Raw genomic sequence first — 12,785 nt, forward strand, 5'->3', positions numbered from 1 at the left:
AATGCCATGCCCAGAGGCTTGCTATTAGTGGCTAAAAGTCCAGTTGGAGGCTTGTCTGCAACAAGCAGTGACACAGGTGATTGTCAGAATCTCTTCCAATCTCAACAACTGTGCACTCAAAGCACAGGGAAGTGAGGAGTAAGATGCAAAAAAATTACTTGGATATGTTTTTCAGACTATAGTCACAGGGACAAGGCCCCCAAAAGCATCTGGGTAACTGGAAAAATACAGTTGTCCACAGTAGGACAACTATATTATACTGTATTAGGCACAAGAAATTTATTTTGGCACTGATAAGCGGAGCTATTGGTCCAAAAAGGATGGCTAGAAAATTTCTGATTGTTCTCATCTTCTAACAGAATTGTTTAATTGTGAATTGGCTAACACAAAGCAGCATCACTAAGCCTGTTGCTGGCTGTAGTTGGTGGTATACTGGGGAACCGGTGAGCACTTTGTACTCTTCTTCTGCATCAGCAGCACAATATTTAAATAAATATTTAAATAAATATTTAAAGGGTATGGTAGCTTCCTTACCAGGCTTGTCATGTTTGCATCTGAACACCTTATGAGAAAAAACAAACCTGAACAAAGTTGCAAATTTGTGAAAGGGAACTTTGAGAGAGGAAAGCCATTCAAAAACAAAAAACAAACAGCAACAAAATGTAATACAACACTCATTTGTGGGTTTTGCTTTACACTTTACCTTCTTAAATAAATTCAGATTTCTACATCTCTCCCATTCCATACACCATTACAAGATCTCCACAGGCCTCGTTTGATTAAGGATGCATTTTTGTGGGTTATTTATTTCCTAAATTCAACATAATCCATGGTCATATTACAGACAACTAAAAACGTATTGAAAAAATAATGAATTTATTCTTTGCTAACCAGCACTGCTATGACTTACCGAGCAACATTTCAGAAATCCAAATACCAAATACATGAACTGCAGTTGGCATATACAAATTATAAGCACAATTGTAACACACAAAAAGGTCGCTTTAATAGCACATATTTTTTAAAAGAAAAATCAAAACATGTAATTTTGCCTCAAATACGTTCTCTAAGTTTTCCACTCTTAGATGGAACAGCCACCACTGTAATGAAAATGATCATTTTTTAACAAGTAGAAAATTCACTCATCTAGTCTCAGAAATGGTCCTTAAACTAACTTAATCTGAAACTCTGGGAAGTTTTCCACTTTACAGCTTGATTTAACAGGGCAAGCTAAATTTTCTGTCTCCACCAGCAAATTCACATTACATATCAAACTTGTTTAGTTATAGCATTTCCCTGACACGTGCACTTCTCACTTTGTATTATTCTGGCTTCTACATTGCTACAAAAATTGACAGTTGTTACCTTGTATAAATATTAAATACAAAAGGATAGTGTATTAACTATAATATGCATAATAATCACACTAACAATACACATCATAAAAAGATTGACTTGTTTTCTTTCATTTATGTATACAACATTTTTTTCCTTCTATTTGAGTTTGTTGTCCTACCATTACCTCTGGTTTGGAAAGGTTTTTTTATTCTTTTCCTGAATAAACTGCGTTTCTGTCTAACCAGCTCAAGTCCCCAACTGGTGATTATGCCATGTCTCAGGCAAAAGCTAGTGACTGAGATTAGACAATGATTCCACACAACTCCTCCTTTCCAAAACAGACCAGCTTTGGACTACAAATTCAGAAGAAAGCAGTTTTGAAGGACTAGGTTTTCTATGTCTAACTTGAAATGTGATCCTTTCTTTGCCTTGTACTGTACATAATGTCTGTCTCTGTCCACAAATTCTCCACGTTGGCTAGAGATGTGAGAGTTATTTGTAGAACTTATTTGCTGATCTTAAAAACCTCTTAACAGCAGCAATAAAAACCCTAATGAAACCCTAGCCTCTACTCTTAATTTTATAGTACAGATTAAGATAGAAGTTGATGGGGTCACCAAACAAATACCTGAATTAATGATCCCAGCTATGCTTCTTTCTGGACTGAATACTGCATTTCTAGAGAAACTTCTGCGGAACTGATAAAATTTAAAAGAAGAGCACAAAATTCTGTTAGCTCCCAAAGTATATAAGCAGTTGAAAATGGACCCAGTCTCCTAATCTAGACATTGTAAAAAAGTATCCCTGAGCTAGTCCTTCTTAAGGCAAAATCCTCTGTATCATCTCTCTGAAATGAAGGGATTACCTCTTTATGTATTACAAACAGTGCAATGCTAACTGGTCCCAAGGGATTTAAATTTTCCTTTATCAGTTGTTCAATACTGAAAAAAGAAGACCAGTGGAAAAAGTATTTAAAAAAAAAAAAACATAAAAAGTAAATCTTTAGATGTAAAGGTAACAGTGAAGAAAGAAGACAAGAAACAGAATCTTGTTTCTGAATCTCGTTTCTGACTCTGCTTTAAGAGAATAGTATCAGGAATCCCGTCACAACAAATCTACCAATATCCACTTCTGCAGATAAAGTCCTTGAATGCAGCGCCTGAATGTCAATTTTATATCAGTATGTAATTGAAATTCAGTCTTCGTCATCACTGCTGCTCCACGCATCTTCATATGCTGGATTTAAGTGCTGCCGACGCAGAGACTAAAGAAAATAAAAATTCTCAGTGGTTGGCTTAATTAAAAATCAAATCAAATAAGTTCTGTGCTAAAGGCATTTCTTAAATTACTATCTATCTGCAGACTATCTTGTCTCCCTCATGGTTAATGGATTTTTTTAAAGAATTCTTTGGCCATTCTGCTGATTAGAGACAAGACAATAGAAACAAGACAAACTAGAAGAAGAAACAGTACTCTATTTAATTTCCACTTCAGCCAAAAGATCTGGAGCATTGACTGGAAAATTAACATATATCTGAATTTAAATTATGACATATAGATACTACTGTGTTTGTTTTATGTCAATAGTTTAAGTCAGAAATTCACTGGCCTAGAATAACCTAGCAGTATACTCTCAAGTAATTTTGGCTTGTTTATGTCTAATAACTAGTTCTCACTTCAGCTTGAGAGTTTGTGCAGCCATGCGTTGCACTGAATCATAGTTCTGACTCTGGGTAAAACAGTTTTCCTTATTTAAATCCATCCTGGGTTCTTATTTTGACCATAAAGGAAATTCAATGCCTGTTCTAGCATGTGAGAAATAGTAGTAACTAGTGTCAGAGAGGTAGGGAGCAGAACTGCTTCTTTCAGAGGCAGTGGTAACTTACGAACTTTGCGAACAGCAGCTGCAGTTTAAGAAAATACCTCCATAATGTCAAACTTCAAACAGCAGTTATAGCCACATCTGGGCAATGTTTTGTTGTTGTTGCTGCTGTTGCTCTTTTGCTTTGCATAGAAAAAAAAAAAATTCACTCACAGCAAAATTGTAAGCTAAAGCAAAAATTTTCACCTCAGGTCAGTCGAGCACATTTTGGCTTTAGGTTATCCAACTTCTAAAGCTACTTTTAAAAATTTGCTAAAATGTAGGATAGTTTTGAAATAATTTGTGCTTCTAAATGAAGCAAACATTACAAAACTGCTTCAACTCTGATCATTCCCCCAAATGAAACATGTCGGAAATTTTAAAACTGGAATTTTTGTATGCTGTGAGCAAAAATGTAGCAAAATGAGCAAAAAAAGACACAATACAAACTTGATTTCTTTATCAGATGTTGCCAGACTCTGATTTTGTTTCAGTTCCTCAAAATCTGGAATTTTCTCCCCACCTCAAACTGTTCACTATAATTTTTATGGCTCAGCTCTAGTACTAAGAGGAAAAACATACTTTCTTGGAAAACGTTGTTATCTATGAATCTTCTCTGAAATAGCCCAAATGTCTTCTTCTAGTTATTAAAGTTTGCCTGTTTAGAGTCTTTTTTTTTTTTTTTTTGGTAATATTCCTGCATCAAAAATATTTGGTGTGAAAGTAAGGAACCTGAAGTGGAAATTATAAGTCTGACAGCCAAATGACAAGTACTACTTTTAATGAAATGTGAAGCTAGAAGTCTACAAAGTGGTTATATGTGACTGTGAAAGAAAAACCCTCTCAAAACCTCACAGCAACTAGAAGACTGTACCAAAACAACAAGTGATTCTCCTCTAAATCAGCAGCTGGTAAAAATTCTGATAATTATTTCATATGTAACTATTATTATTCATATGTAACTACAATTTCATATGTAACTATTTCCCACCCAAGTACAACAGCCATAAAAAGAACAGTTCAAACTGAAAAAATATAAATTACCTTCTCTGAAACATCATCAAGAACTGGTTCTCGAAGAGCTGGTATCCATGCAAGGATATTGCAATCTTTGCTACCACTATAAAGTTCCTTTAAGAAAGCAAGTAAAAATGACTCATACAGAAATACACTGGATAGCAAATGATGTTGGGGAAAAAAAGTTCATGAAATATTTATTTTTAAATACAGACAAATGCATTATTTCTAGTTCTAATATAATCTTGACAAATAGTATTTTTAAAAAATATGCTAAACAAAAAGAATGTTTATGTATTTTCCCCAGACTACTCACCAAAATACTACTACTCATATTTAAATATACTTTATTGCCTAAAAGCACTTTTCTTTTTCCCTCTTTCATGTGTCCTGAAAAGAAATGTATTTTAAAAATCAGAAAGCTTATAAGATTGTCAACGGAGATGCAAGAAAGAAAAACAATTTTTTTTAATTAAAAAATATGAGTCAGGCTACAATCATCTACTAAGACACATGTTAGAAGAGAGTCTAAGTATGGAGTAAAAAAATACTAAGTAAACATAGTTTTAGTATGCCTAGGGTAAAGGAAAAGAACAAATAAAGAACTGTATCCTGCTGGGAAGACAGAGATCAGAAAGACTGATTTATTATTTTTAATATAAATAGCCTTATTTATTATGGTAATGACTAAGAACTGAGATTCCATTGTGAAAGGCATCCTGCAAACACATGGAAGCAAACAGCCTCCATGCAGAACAGCAAACAAATACAGCTTCATTTTCTTAGTTATTAAGGAAATATAGACTTTTCTGCCATTTTAAACTGAGGATGTTTTTTAATGAGAAATAATGCACAAACTTCACAGTAAATTTTGCAATAATAATGCTTCTCTTTTCCAAATGAGCCAATGTCCCAATTCTCTCATATGCCTTAAATCTTGAAACATACTCCTGCTTCCCATATAAAATATCTGACAACACTTGAATATTGCCCATGTGTTTAAACTGCACAAGTCAGACATATTAATGTAATTTTTCTGTATTCAAGCTGGCAGCATAAAAGTCTTTAAATGTGCTGACTTAAACTGGTAACTGTGCGTATGTGCATAATTATAATAAATTGATTCAATGTAAGTTCAATAAATTATTAGAGATACACCTTTGCAGAAAGTCTCCTTCTGTATTACGTATATGCAATTGTAGAACCATATGAAATACACTGATGGTGCAAAAAACTTAATGCTTAGTAGGCACTTAGAGAAATAGATACCCACTTTGATAGGTAATCTTTTTCAAGTGAACTGAAACACTTCTCAAAGTATCAGAGAAGGACTTGGGTTAGAAGAGACCATAAATCTCACCCAGTTCCAACCGCCCTGCAAAGGGCAGAGCTGCTCCCCACCAGCTCAGGCTATCCAGGGCACCATCCAACCTTGCCTTGAACACCTACAGGGATGGGGCACCACAGCTTCTCTGGGCACCCTTTGCCAGTGCTTCACGTCCTCTGAGTAAAGAAATTCCTCCAAATATCTAATCTACATCTCCACTCTTTCAGTTTAAAGCCATTTCTCCTTGTCCTATCTATCTAAAAAGTAAGTCCACCTTTTTTTATAAGCTCCCTACTACCACAAAACTGCTCCCAGTTACTCATGCATAAAAGACACGCAAGATTAGAGCTTATAGTTTTATGACAGATATACATTCTAATTATCTTGCCTAAAAGAAGATGACAGATCTAAGTTACACCAAGGCATGGGTCAAACCTCACTTCATCCTGCCAGCAGTACTCTACTCAAGCATCCTTTCTCTGGCAAGATGCGGGATATCATTTGAGCTTTAAAACAAGCAACTCCTCACAACCCCAAATTCCTCCTTGTAAGGAATGTAGTGGGGACATCAGCATACTTCCACTTAATCTTTATTAATATTTGTTACATTTCTTTTATCCTGGGATTGCAAGATCTTCAGTTAATACACTGCACTGGACCAACATTTACAATTAATTATTACAACCTGAAATGCTGACTCACATATAAAGTCAGTCAAAAGAAGAGAGAATGGGTAAGGCTCCTGCACTGTTTATGTTCCAGTATAGTATAATATTTCTATATTATGCTTTCAAACTCTGAGAAAAGATTGTAGATAAGACCTACCCTAAATTTTAGTTATCGTTATGTGTTGCCTACAACTACATTTGCCAAATTCCTTTGCTGGTGTCATTGGCATTTCCTGAGAAATAGAAGTAGCTCTAATTTCAAACAACACTAGCTTCTGAGGTGTGGCTGATATTTTATGGCATGTTATTTGTGTGTGGGGCTTAATTTCATTTCTTTTTCTGAATGGAAAACATAGGTCTTGTTTGTTTACGTAGACTATTTTAAGCAGTTAACGTCACACAATGATATCCAGGATATTTAGTTCAACGGCAGTAAACAGCATCTTAAAGATTTCACAATGAGTATTTCCTTTTCCACACCACCCTTGAAATTACCTAACTCTTATAAGATTAATGGCTCTTTTAATAAGCCAAATTCTACAGTTCTTATTACTCAAGCAGACTAACATCTTATTAACTTCACAGAGAGATTTACGTAAGAAAAATTTAGGCCAACAATAATATGGATTTTATGGCTCTATTCCCAAGATCTCAAAAGGGATATATACATACATTAACTAAATCTCATACCATTCTGTGGAGACAGCTCCCCATGGATCTCAAACACAAACCTGCTAATTAATTTGGACCTAATAAGAACAGATAAAGAGTAACACCACTGGATTCCAAACAGCTGCATGGGTATCTGGGATCACATTTTTTACACAATTCTGAACAGAAGACACTTCTCAGCTCAAAAACAAAATTGGTGTAAATTAGAAGTTCCTCTTAGTGCCTATGTCAGCTAATAAACAGGAAGAAAGTAAAGGACTGACAACTATTAATATCAATGAGAAATTTAAAACAGAAAAAATATTAAGAAAAACTGAAGATGAGATTTAGCGGTGGGTATGAAAGATCATCAAAAAAGTTTAAAGATAGCAAAGAAGTTTGAAAGAATATTAGTTTGAAGAAAATGCTAACAGAGATCCAGTACTAGGTGGAAATTGTAGAAACTATACAGTGCACACCAATTTCAGATGTGATAAAAAGTAAGAAAGATGTTTGTCATCAGCTACATTTTTCACCTGTAAATGAGTCACAGAAGGATAATAACTGCCCTTTTTGACTCAAATATTTCTGCTGGATATTTTAGAAACATAAGACTAGAAGGAGGACCTGGAAGATAAGGTGCTGTGCTCCATACCTGAAGACAAGTATATAGCAGACTTAAAATCCACACTATCTCTACACTACTCATGCCACACCAGCATAAACTATAAGGACAATTTGTTGTAAAATATCACATGACAAATTAGGCTTTGTGACTTTTAAGACTTTAATGATGAGGGAATAATGTACCATAGAAGGAAAGGAAAAGTGTGCAAGGAAAAAAGTCTGCTGAAGCTATAAATCCTTGTAATACTATGCTATTTCTTACGTGAAACATGCTCGGATTAATTTATTAAGCTCATCATGTTCTCAGCAAGTTTATCTAAACTGTTTATAGATCCAGTGGTGGTTATAACTATTGGTGTTTGAGCAAGATTATTCTGGCCATGTACTTAAGAGGTTGCTTAGTACTACAAGCAATACTAACACTTCATTTCAGTGCACTTCAAGAAGGTGTATTCTTTCTTACTGTGATGATTCTTAGCTGTTTCAAAGAAAGGCAAATGTCTCACCTCCACTCTTACAGAAAACAGAAAAAGCCATAACGCAATTTATTAATGACAAAACAACGACAAAAATTATTCTAGGTATATTGAAAAGTAACCTGTGTGAAAGGAAATGAGTAGTTGAAGGAACCCAATGTACAAAGTACTATCAGAAGAATTTTACCGAACTTTTTTCACTTGGCACACAGGCCACAGAACTATCTGTTTTGTCAAGCTCTTTGATTAAAGTACTTCCCTGAAAATCTACCTCTTTCTGTGTATATGTTCTGGCAATCACAGAATGGCTTTGGTTGAAAGGTACTTAAACATCATTGAGTTCCAACCCCCGTGCTGTGGACAGCATGGCCACCCACCAGCTCAGGCCACCCAAGACCCCATCCAACCTGGCCCTGAACACCTCTATGGATGTGGCATCCACAGCTTCTCTGGGCAGCTGTGCCAGGGCCTCATCACCTTCTCAGTAAAAAACTTCCTCCTTAAATACTTCAGAGTTGTCATCAATACTTTACTTACCTGAAAGTTAGGTTGAAATACACAGCAGTCAACAGTATTATAATGACCTCGAAGCATAGTTACCAATTCTCCTGAGAAAACTGTATAAACAGCAATAGTACTTTTATATGGGACAAAGGCAAAGTCTGGACTACAGCCACAAGAGACGCTGAATTTGAGTCCTTTTCTACTTTCATTACAGACTTTGCCATAATTAACCTGTAAAAGAAAAATTTATGTTGTTAGTTCTTAACTAAAAATACAGGAAATAACTTTACATAAAAAGGGCAATTTTATTTACTCATTAATCTGGTAAAATTCATAAAGTAAGCTTCATAATGCTAACACAACTCTTGAGATTTGCAGTTACTGGTACGTATCAAGAGAATCACTTCTTCCTGTCCATTAAATTTCATACTCTCCTTAATAACAACTATAAATCAGAAATTTAGCTCTTGGAGGCAGAATCTGCAAAGGTTATATGCCAGATCTACACTTAGTAGTAGCCAAACTATCACCAAAATTAGAATTGGTTCAGGAATTACCTCCTTAAACATATTCCTAGATGATCCAACATAATCATTTTCTGCCTATTAGACTTATACAATGGTATACAATTATAAACAACATATACATTGTGCTTTCTTAGGTTCCATTAAGCGTAAATTTAACATTTACAGCTTTAAGAACCTACTTGAATACGTGGCAATTACATTTTCTATCGAGCTCTTAAAATATGCCGTGCACAGGAAAAAAGAAATCAATACATCACTTCTAAATACTAGTTTTCAAATAGAAACAGAAAGAAGAAATAGTAACAATGTTTCTTGTAGTCCACAGTGAGTGCTGGCTTAGACAATTCCATTCACAATTTTAAGAACAAGAACAAAGAGAATTGGTAGTGTATTCATATCAGAATTATCCTTAAAATCCATTGAGTTCACTGCAAGTCTTTAGTCTGCATATTGAACAAAAACTGATCTACCCGACCCGAGGTGAAGCCTTACTGGACCTGGTGCTCACCAATGCAGAGGAGAGCATTAAAAAGGCTAAGACTGGAGGCAGCCTGGGTGCAATGACTGTGTCCTGGTGGAGTTTGTGATCTCCAGTAATGCAGGACTGGCAAAAAGCAGAGTCAGGATCTTGTGCTTTTGGAGAGCAAAGTTTGGCTGCACAAGGAACTGCTGAGTGGGATTCCCTGGGAAACTGTACTTAAGGGCATGGGCACAGAACAGAGCTGTCAGCTCTTTAAGGACACCCTTCTGAAAGCACAGTGGCTCTCCATTGCCCAGAAGTCAAGCAGGGGAAGCAGGCAACAGGCATGGCTATGCAAAGACCTGAAGTTTAAACTGAGAGAAAAGAGGGAAGTGTATAAGAAGTGAAAGAAGGGTTGTGTAGCCTGGGAGGAATACAGGTCTGTTGTCTGTGTGTGCAGAGACAGGATTAGGAAAGCCAAGGCACAGGTGGAGCTGAACTTGGCAAGGGATGTGAAAGATAACAAAAAGGGGTTCTAAAGGTACATAGGCAGGAGGAGACAGGCCAAGGAAAGTGTTCCCCCTCTGATAAAAGGTAACAGAGAGCTGGTTTCTTCAGACAGAAAAAGCTGACGTACTCAATGAGTGCTTTGCCTCAGTCTTCACTGGTGATTAGACTCCTCCCCATGTCTGCCAGGGCCCTGAATTTCTACTTGTGGGTGTGGGGAGCAGATTCCATCCCACTGTAATAGTGGAACAATTCTGAGACCTCCTCATGCAACTGAATGTATATAAGTTCCAAGGGGCCAGATGATATCCATGCCAGTGTTCTGAGAGAAGAGGCTGATGTTGTTGCTGAGCTGCTCTCCATCATATTTGAAAAATCTTGGCTGTCTGGTAAAATCCCTGGTGACTGGAAAAAGGGAAACGTTACTCCCATTTTTAAGAAAGGGAGAAAGGAAGACCCAGGGAACCACAGACTGGTGAGCCTCACCTCTGTGCCTGGGAAGATCATGAAGCAGATCCCTCTAGAAGCTATGTTAAGGCACATATGAGATAAAGAGGTGATCTGAGACAGCCAGCATGGCTTCACTAAGGGCAGATTGTGCCTGACCAATCTGGCAGCCTTCTGTGATGGAGTGACGGCTTCGGTGGACAGGGGAAGGGTGGTGGATGTCATCTACCTGGATGTCTGCAAGGCCTTTGACATTGGTCCCTCACCACATCCTTCTCTCTAAGTTGGAGACGTGGATTTGAAAGACAGACTGTTTGGTGGATTAAGAACTGGCTGGCTGGACGCAGCCAAATGGCTGTGATCAATGGCTCTATGTATAGGATGGAGGCCAATCACAAGTGGTGCCCCCCAGGGGTCGGTTTTAGGACCAGTGCTCTTCAAAATCTTTATCACTAACACAGATGACAGCATCGGGTACACCCTCAGCAAGTTTGCAGACAACACCAAGCTGAATGGTGCAGTCCATAGATTGGAGAGAAGGGAAGCCATCCAGAGGGATCTGGACAAGCTGGAGAAATGGATCCATGAGAACCTAATGAGGTTCAACAAGGCCAAGTGCAGGGTGCTGAACTTGGGCCGGGGCAATCCCAGGTGTTTACACGGACTGGGGGAAGATCTCCTCAAGAGCAGCTCTGTGGAAAAAGACTTGGAGGTCCTGGTGGACGAGAAGCTGGACATGGGGGACATGAGCCAGCAGTGTGTGCTTGCAGCCTGGAAGGCCAACTGTGTTCTGGGCTGCATTAAAAAAGGGGTGGCCAGCAGGGAGAGAGGGGAGCTCTTGTGAGGCCCCATCTGGAGTACTGAGTCCAGGTCTCGAACCTCCAGCACAAGAAGGATATGGATCTTGGAATGGGTCCAGAAGAGGGCCACTAAGATTATCAGAGGACCGGAGTACCTTTTCTATGACGAAGGTTGAGGGAACTGGGCTTGTTTAGCTTGGAGAAGAGAAGGCTCTTGGGACAACTCACTGCAGCCTTCCAATACTTGAAGAGAGTGTATAGACAGGAGAGAGTATGATTGTTTATGAGGATTGATAGTGAAAGAACAAGTGGAAATAGTTTTAAACTAAGATATGGGAGGTTTAGGATAGATATTAGGAGAAAGTTTTTCACCCAGAGGTTGGTGACACACTGGAACAGGTTGCCCAAGAAGGTTGTGGACGCCCCATCCCTGGAGGCATTCAAGGCCAGGCTGGATGTGGCTCTGGGCAGCCTGGTTTAGTGGCTGGCAACTTGCACATAGCAGGGGGGTTGAAACTAGATTATCTTTGAGGTTCCTTTCAATTCAGATCATTCTATGATTCTGTGATATTACTACCTCTTCACACTATAAGTAGCCCTTGTTTATCGATTGCCCAAAGTTACAGAGGACTACATTTCTGAACTGAATATGCCAATACCACAGCAAAGAGCAGAAGTGCCAATCTAGCCAACACAAGAAACTTTCCTCAGCAATTTCTCAATAAGTCACCTCTTGCTCTGGGACAAAGGAACAATGGCAGAGCATCTGCAACACTGAGATTCTGTATCACAACTTAGGAGTTAGCAGAAAAGGGTAGAATATGAAAAAGCAATATGAAAACAACTGAAGGGCAAGCAGAAGGATAACATAAATAAATGCAAAGATAAATGGATTAGGAAGAAAAAAAGATTCATGAAGGATAAAATAATGAAGAATAAATTGCTAAATTATATTAGCAATTTATTAGATTAGTTAAGAATATTGTGAATCTCAGAACCTCAAAGTAGGAATTGGGGAGCAAATTCCCCCCACTGTAAAAGCAGAGCAAGTCTGAAACAGACTCATGAGATTGAATGTGTACAAGTCCATGGGGCTGGATGACATACAACCCAGGGTCCTAAGGGAGCTGGCTGATGTGGTTGCCAAGCCACTCTCAATCATATCTGAAAAGTTGATGTCAGGGAAACTGGAAAAGGGGAAACATCACCGCTGTTCACATGAGAAGGGAGAAGGAGGAACTGGGGAACTACAGACCAGTGAGTCTTATTTCTGTGCCTAGGAAGATAATGGAACAGATCCTCCTTGAAGACATGCTAAGGCATGTGATAGACAAGTGGTTGATCTGTGACACCCAGCACGGCTTCAACAAGGGAAGGTTAGGCATGATCAATCTTGTGGTCTTCTATGATGGAGCGACAGCATCGGTGGACAAAGGGGAGGCAACCAATGTCATCTACCTGGACTTCTTCAAGGCTTTTCATGTGGTCCCACCACCTATCTCTAAGTTGGGGAGATGTGGATTTGAAGGGTGGACTATTTGGTGAATAAGGAATTGTTTGGAAGGTTGTAGCCAG

The 12,785-nt window shown here is 38.0% G+C and overlaps 1 protein-coding gene across 2 annotated transcripts in view; it reads right to left on the bottom strand.

Moving 5' to 3' along the window:
• Positions 1-857: 857 nt before the first annotated feature.
• The window catches only part of ERCC8 (ERCC excision repair 8, CSA ubiquitin ligase complex subunit), a 37,828-nt gene continuing 25,900 nt past the window's right edge, over positions 858-12,785 (bottom strand). For both annotated transcript variants that reach the window (XM_085214493.1, XM_085214494.1), the window contains exons 10-12: positions 8,503-8,700; positions 4,244-4,330; positions 858-2,602 (exon numbers count right to left, since the gene is read on the bottom strand). In XM_085214493.1, the coding sequence (XP_085070619.1) occupies positions 2,534-2,602; positions 4,244-4,330; positions 8,503-8,700 (354 nt within the window). In that variant the 3' untranslated portion in view covers positions 858-2,533. The remainder of the gene's footprint in view (positions 2,603-4,243; positions 4,331-8,502; positions 8,701-12,785) is intronic.

This window comes from Meleagris gallopavo, chromosome Z (assembly GCF_905368555.1).
Source record: "Meleagris gallopavo chromosome Z, MGAL_WU_HG_1.1, whole genome shotgun sequence".
NCBI lineage: Eukaryota > Metazoa > Chordata > Aves > Galliformes > Phasianidae > Meleagris > Meleagris gallopavo.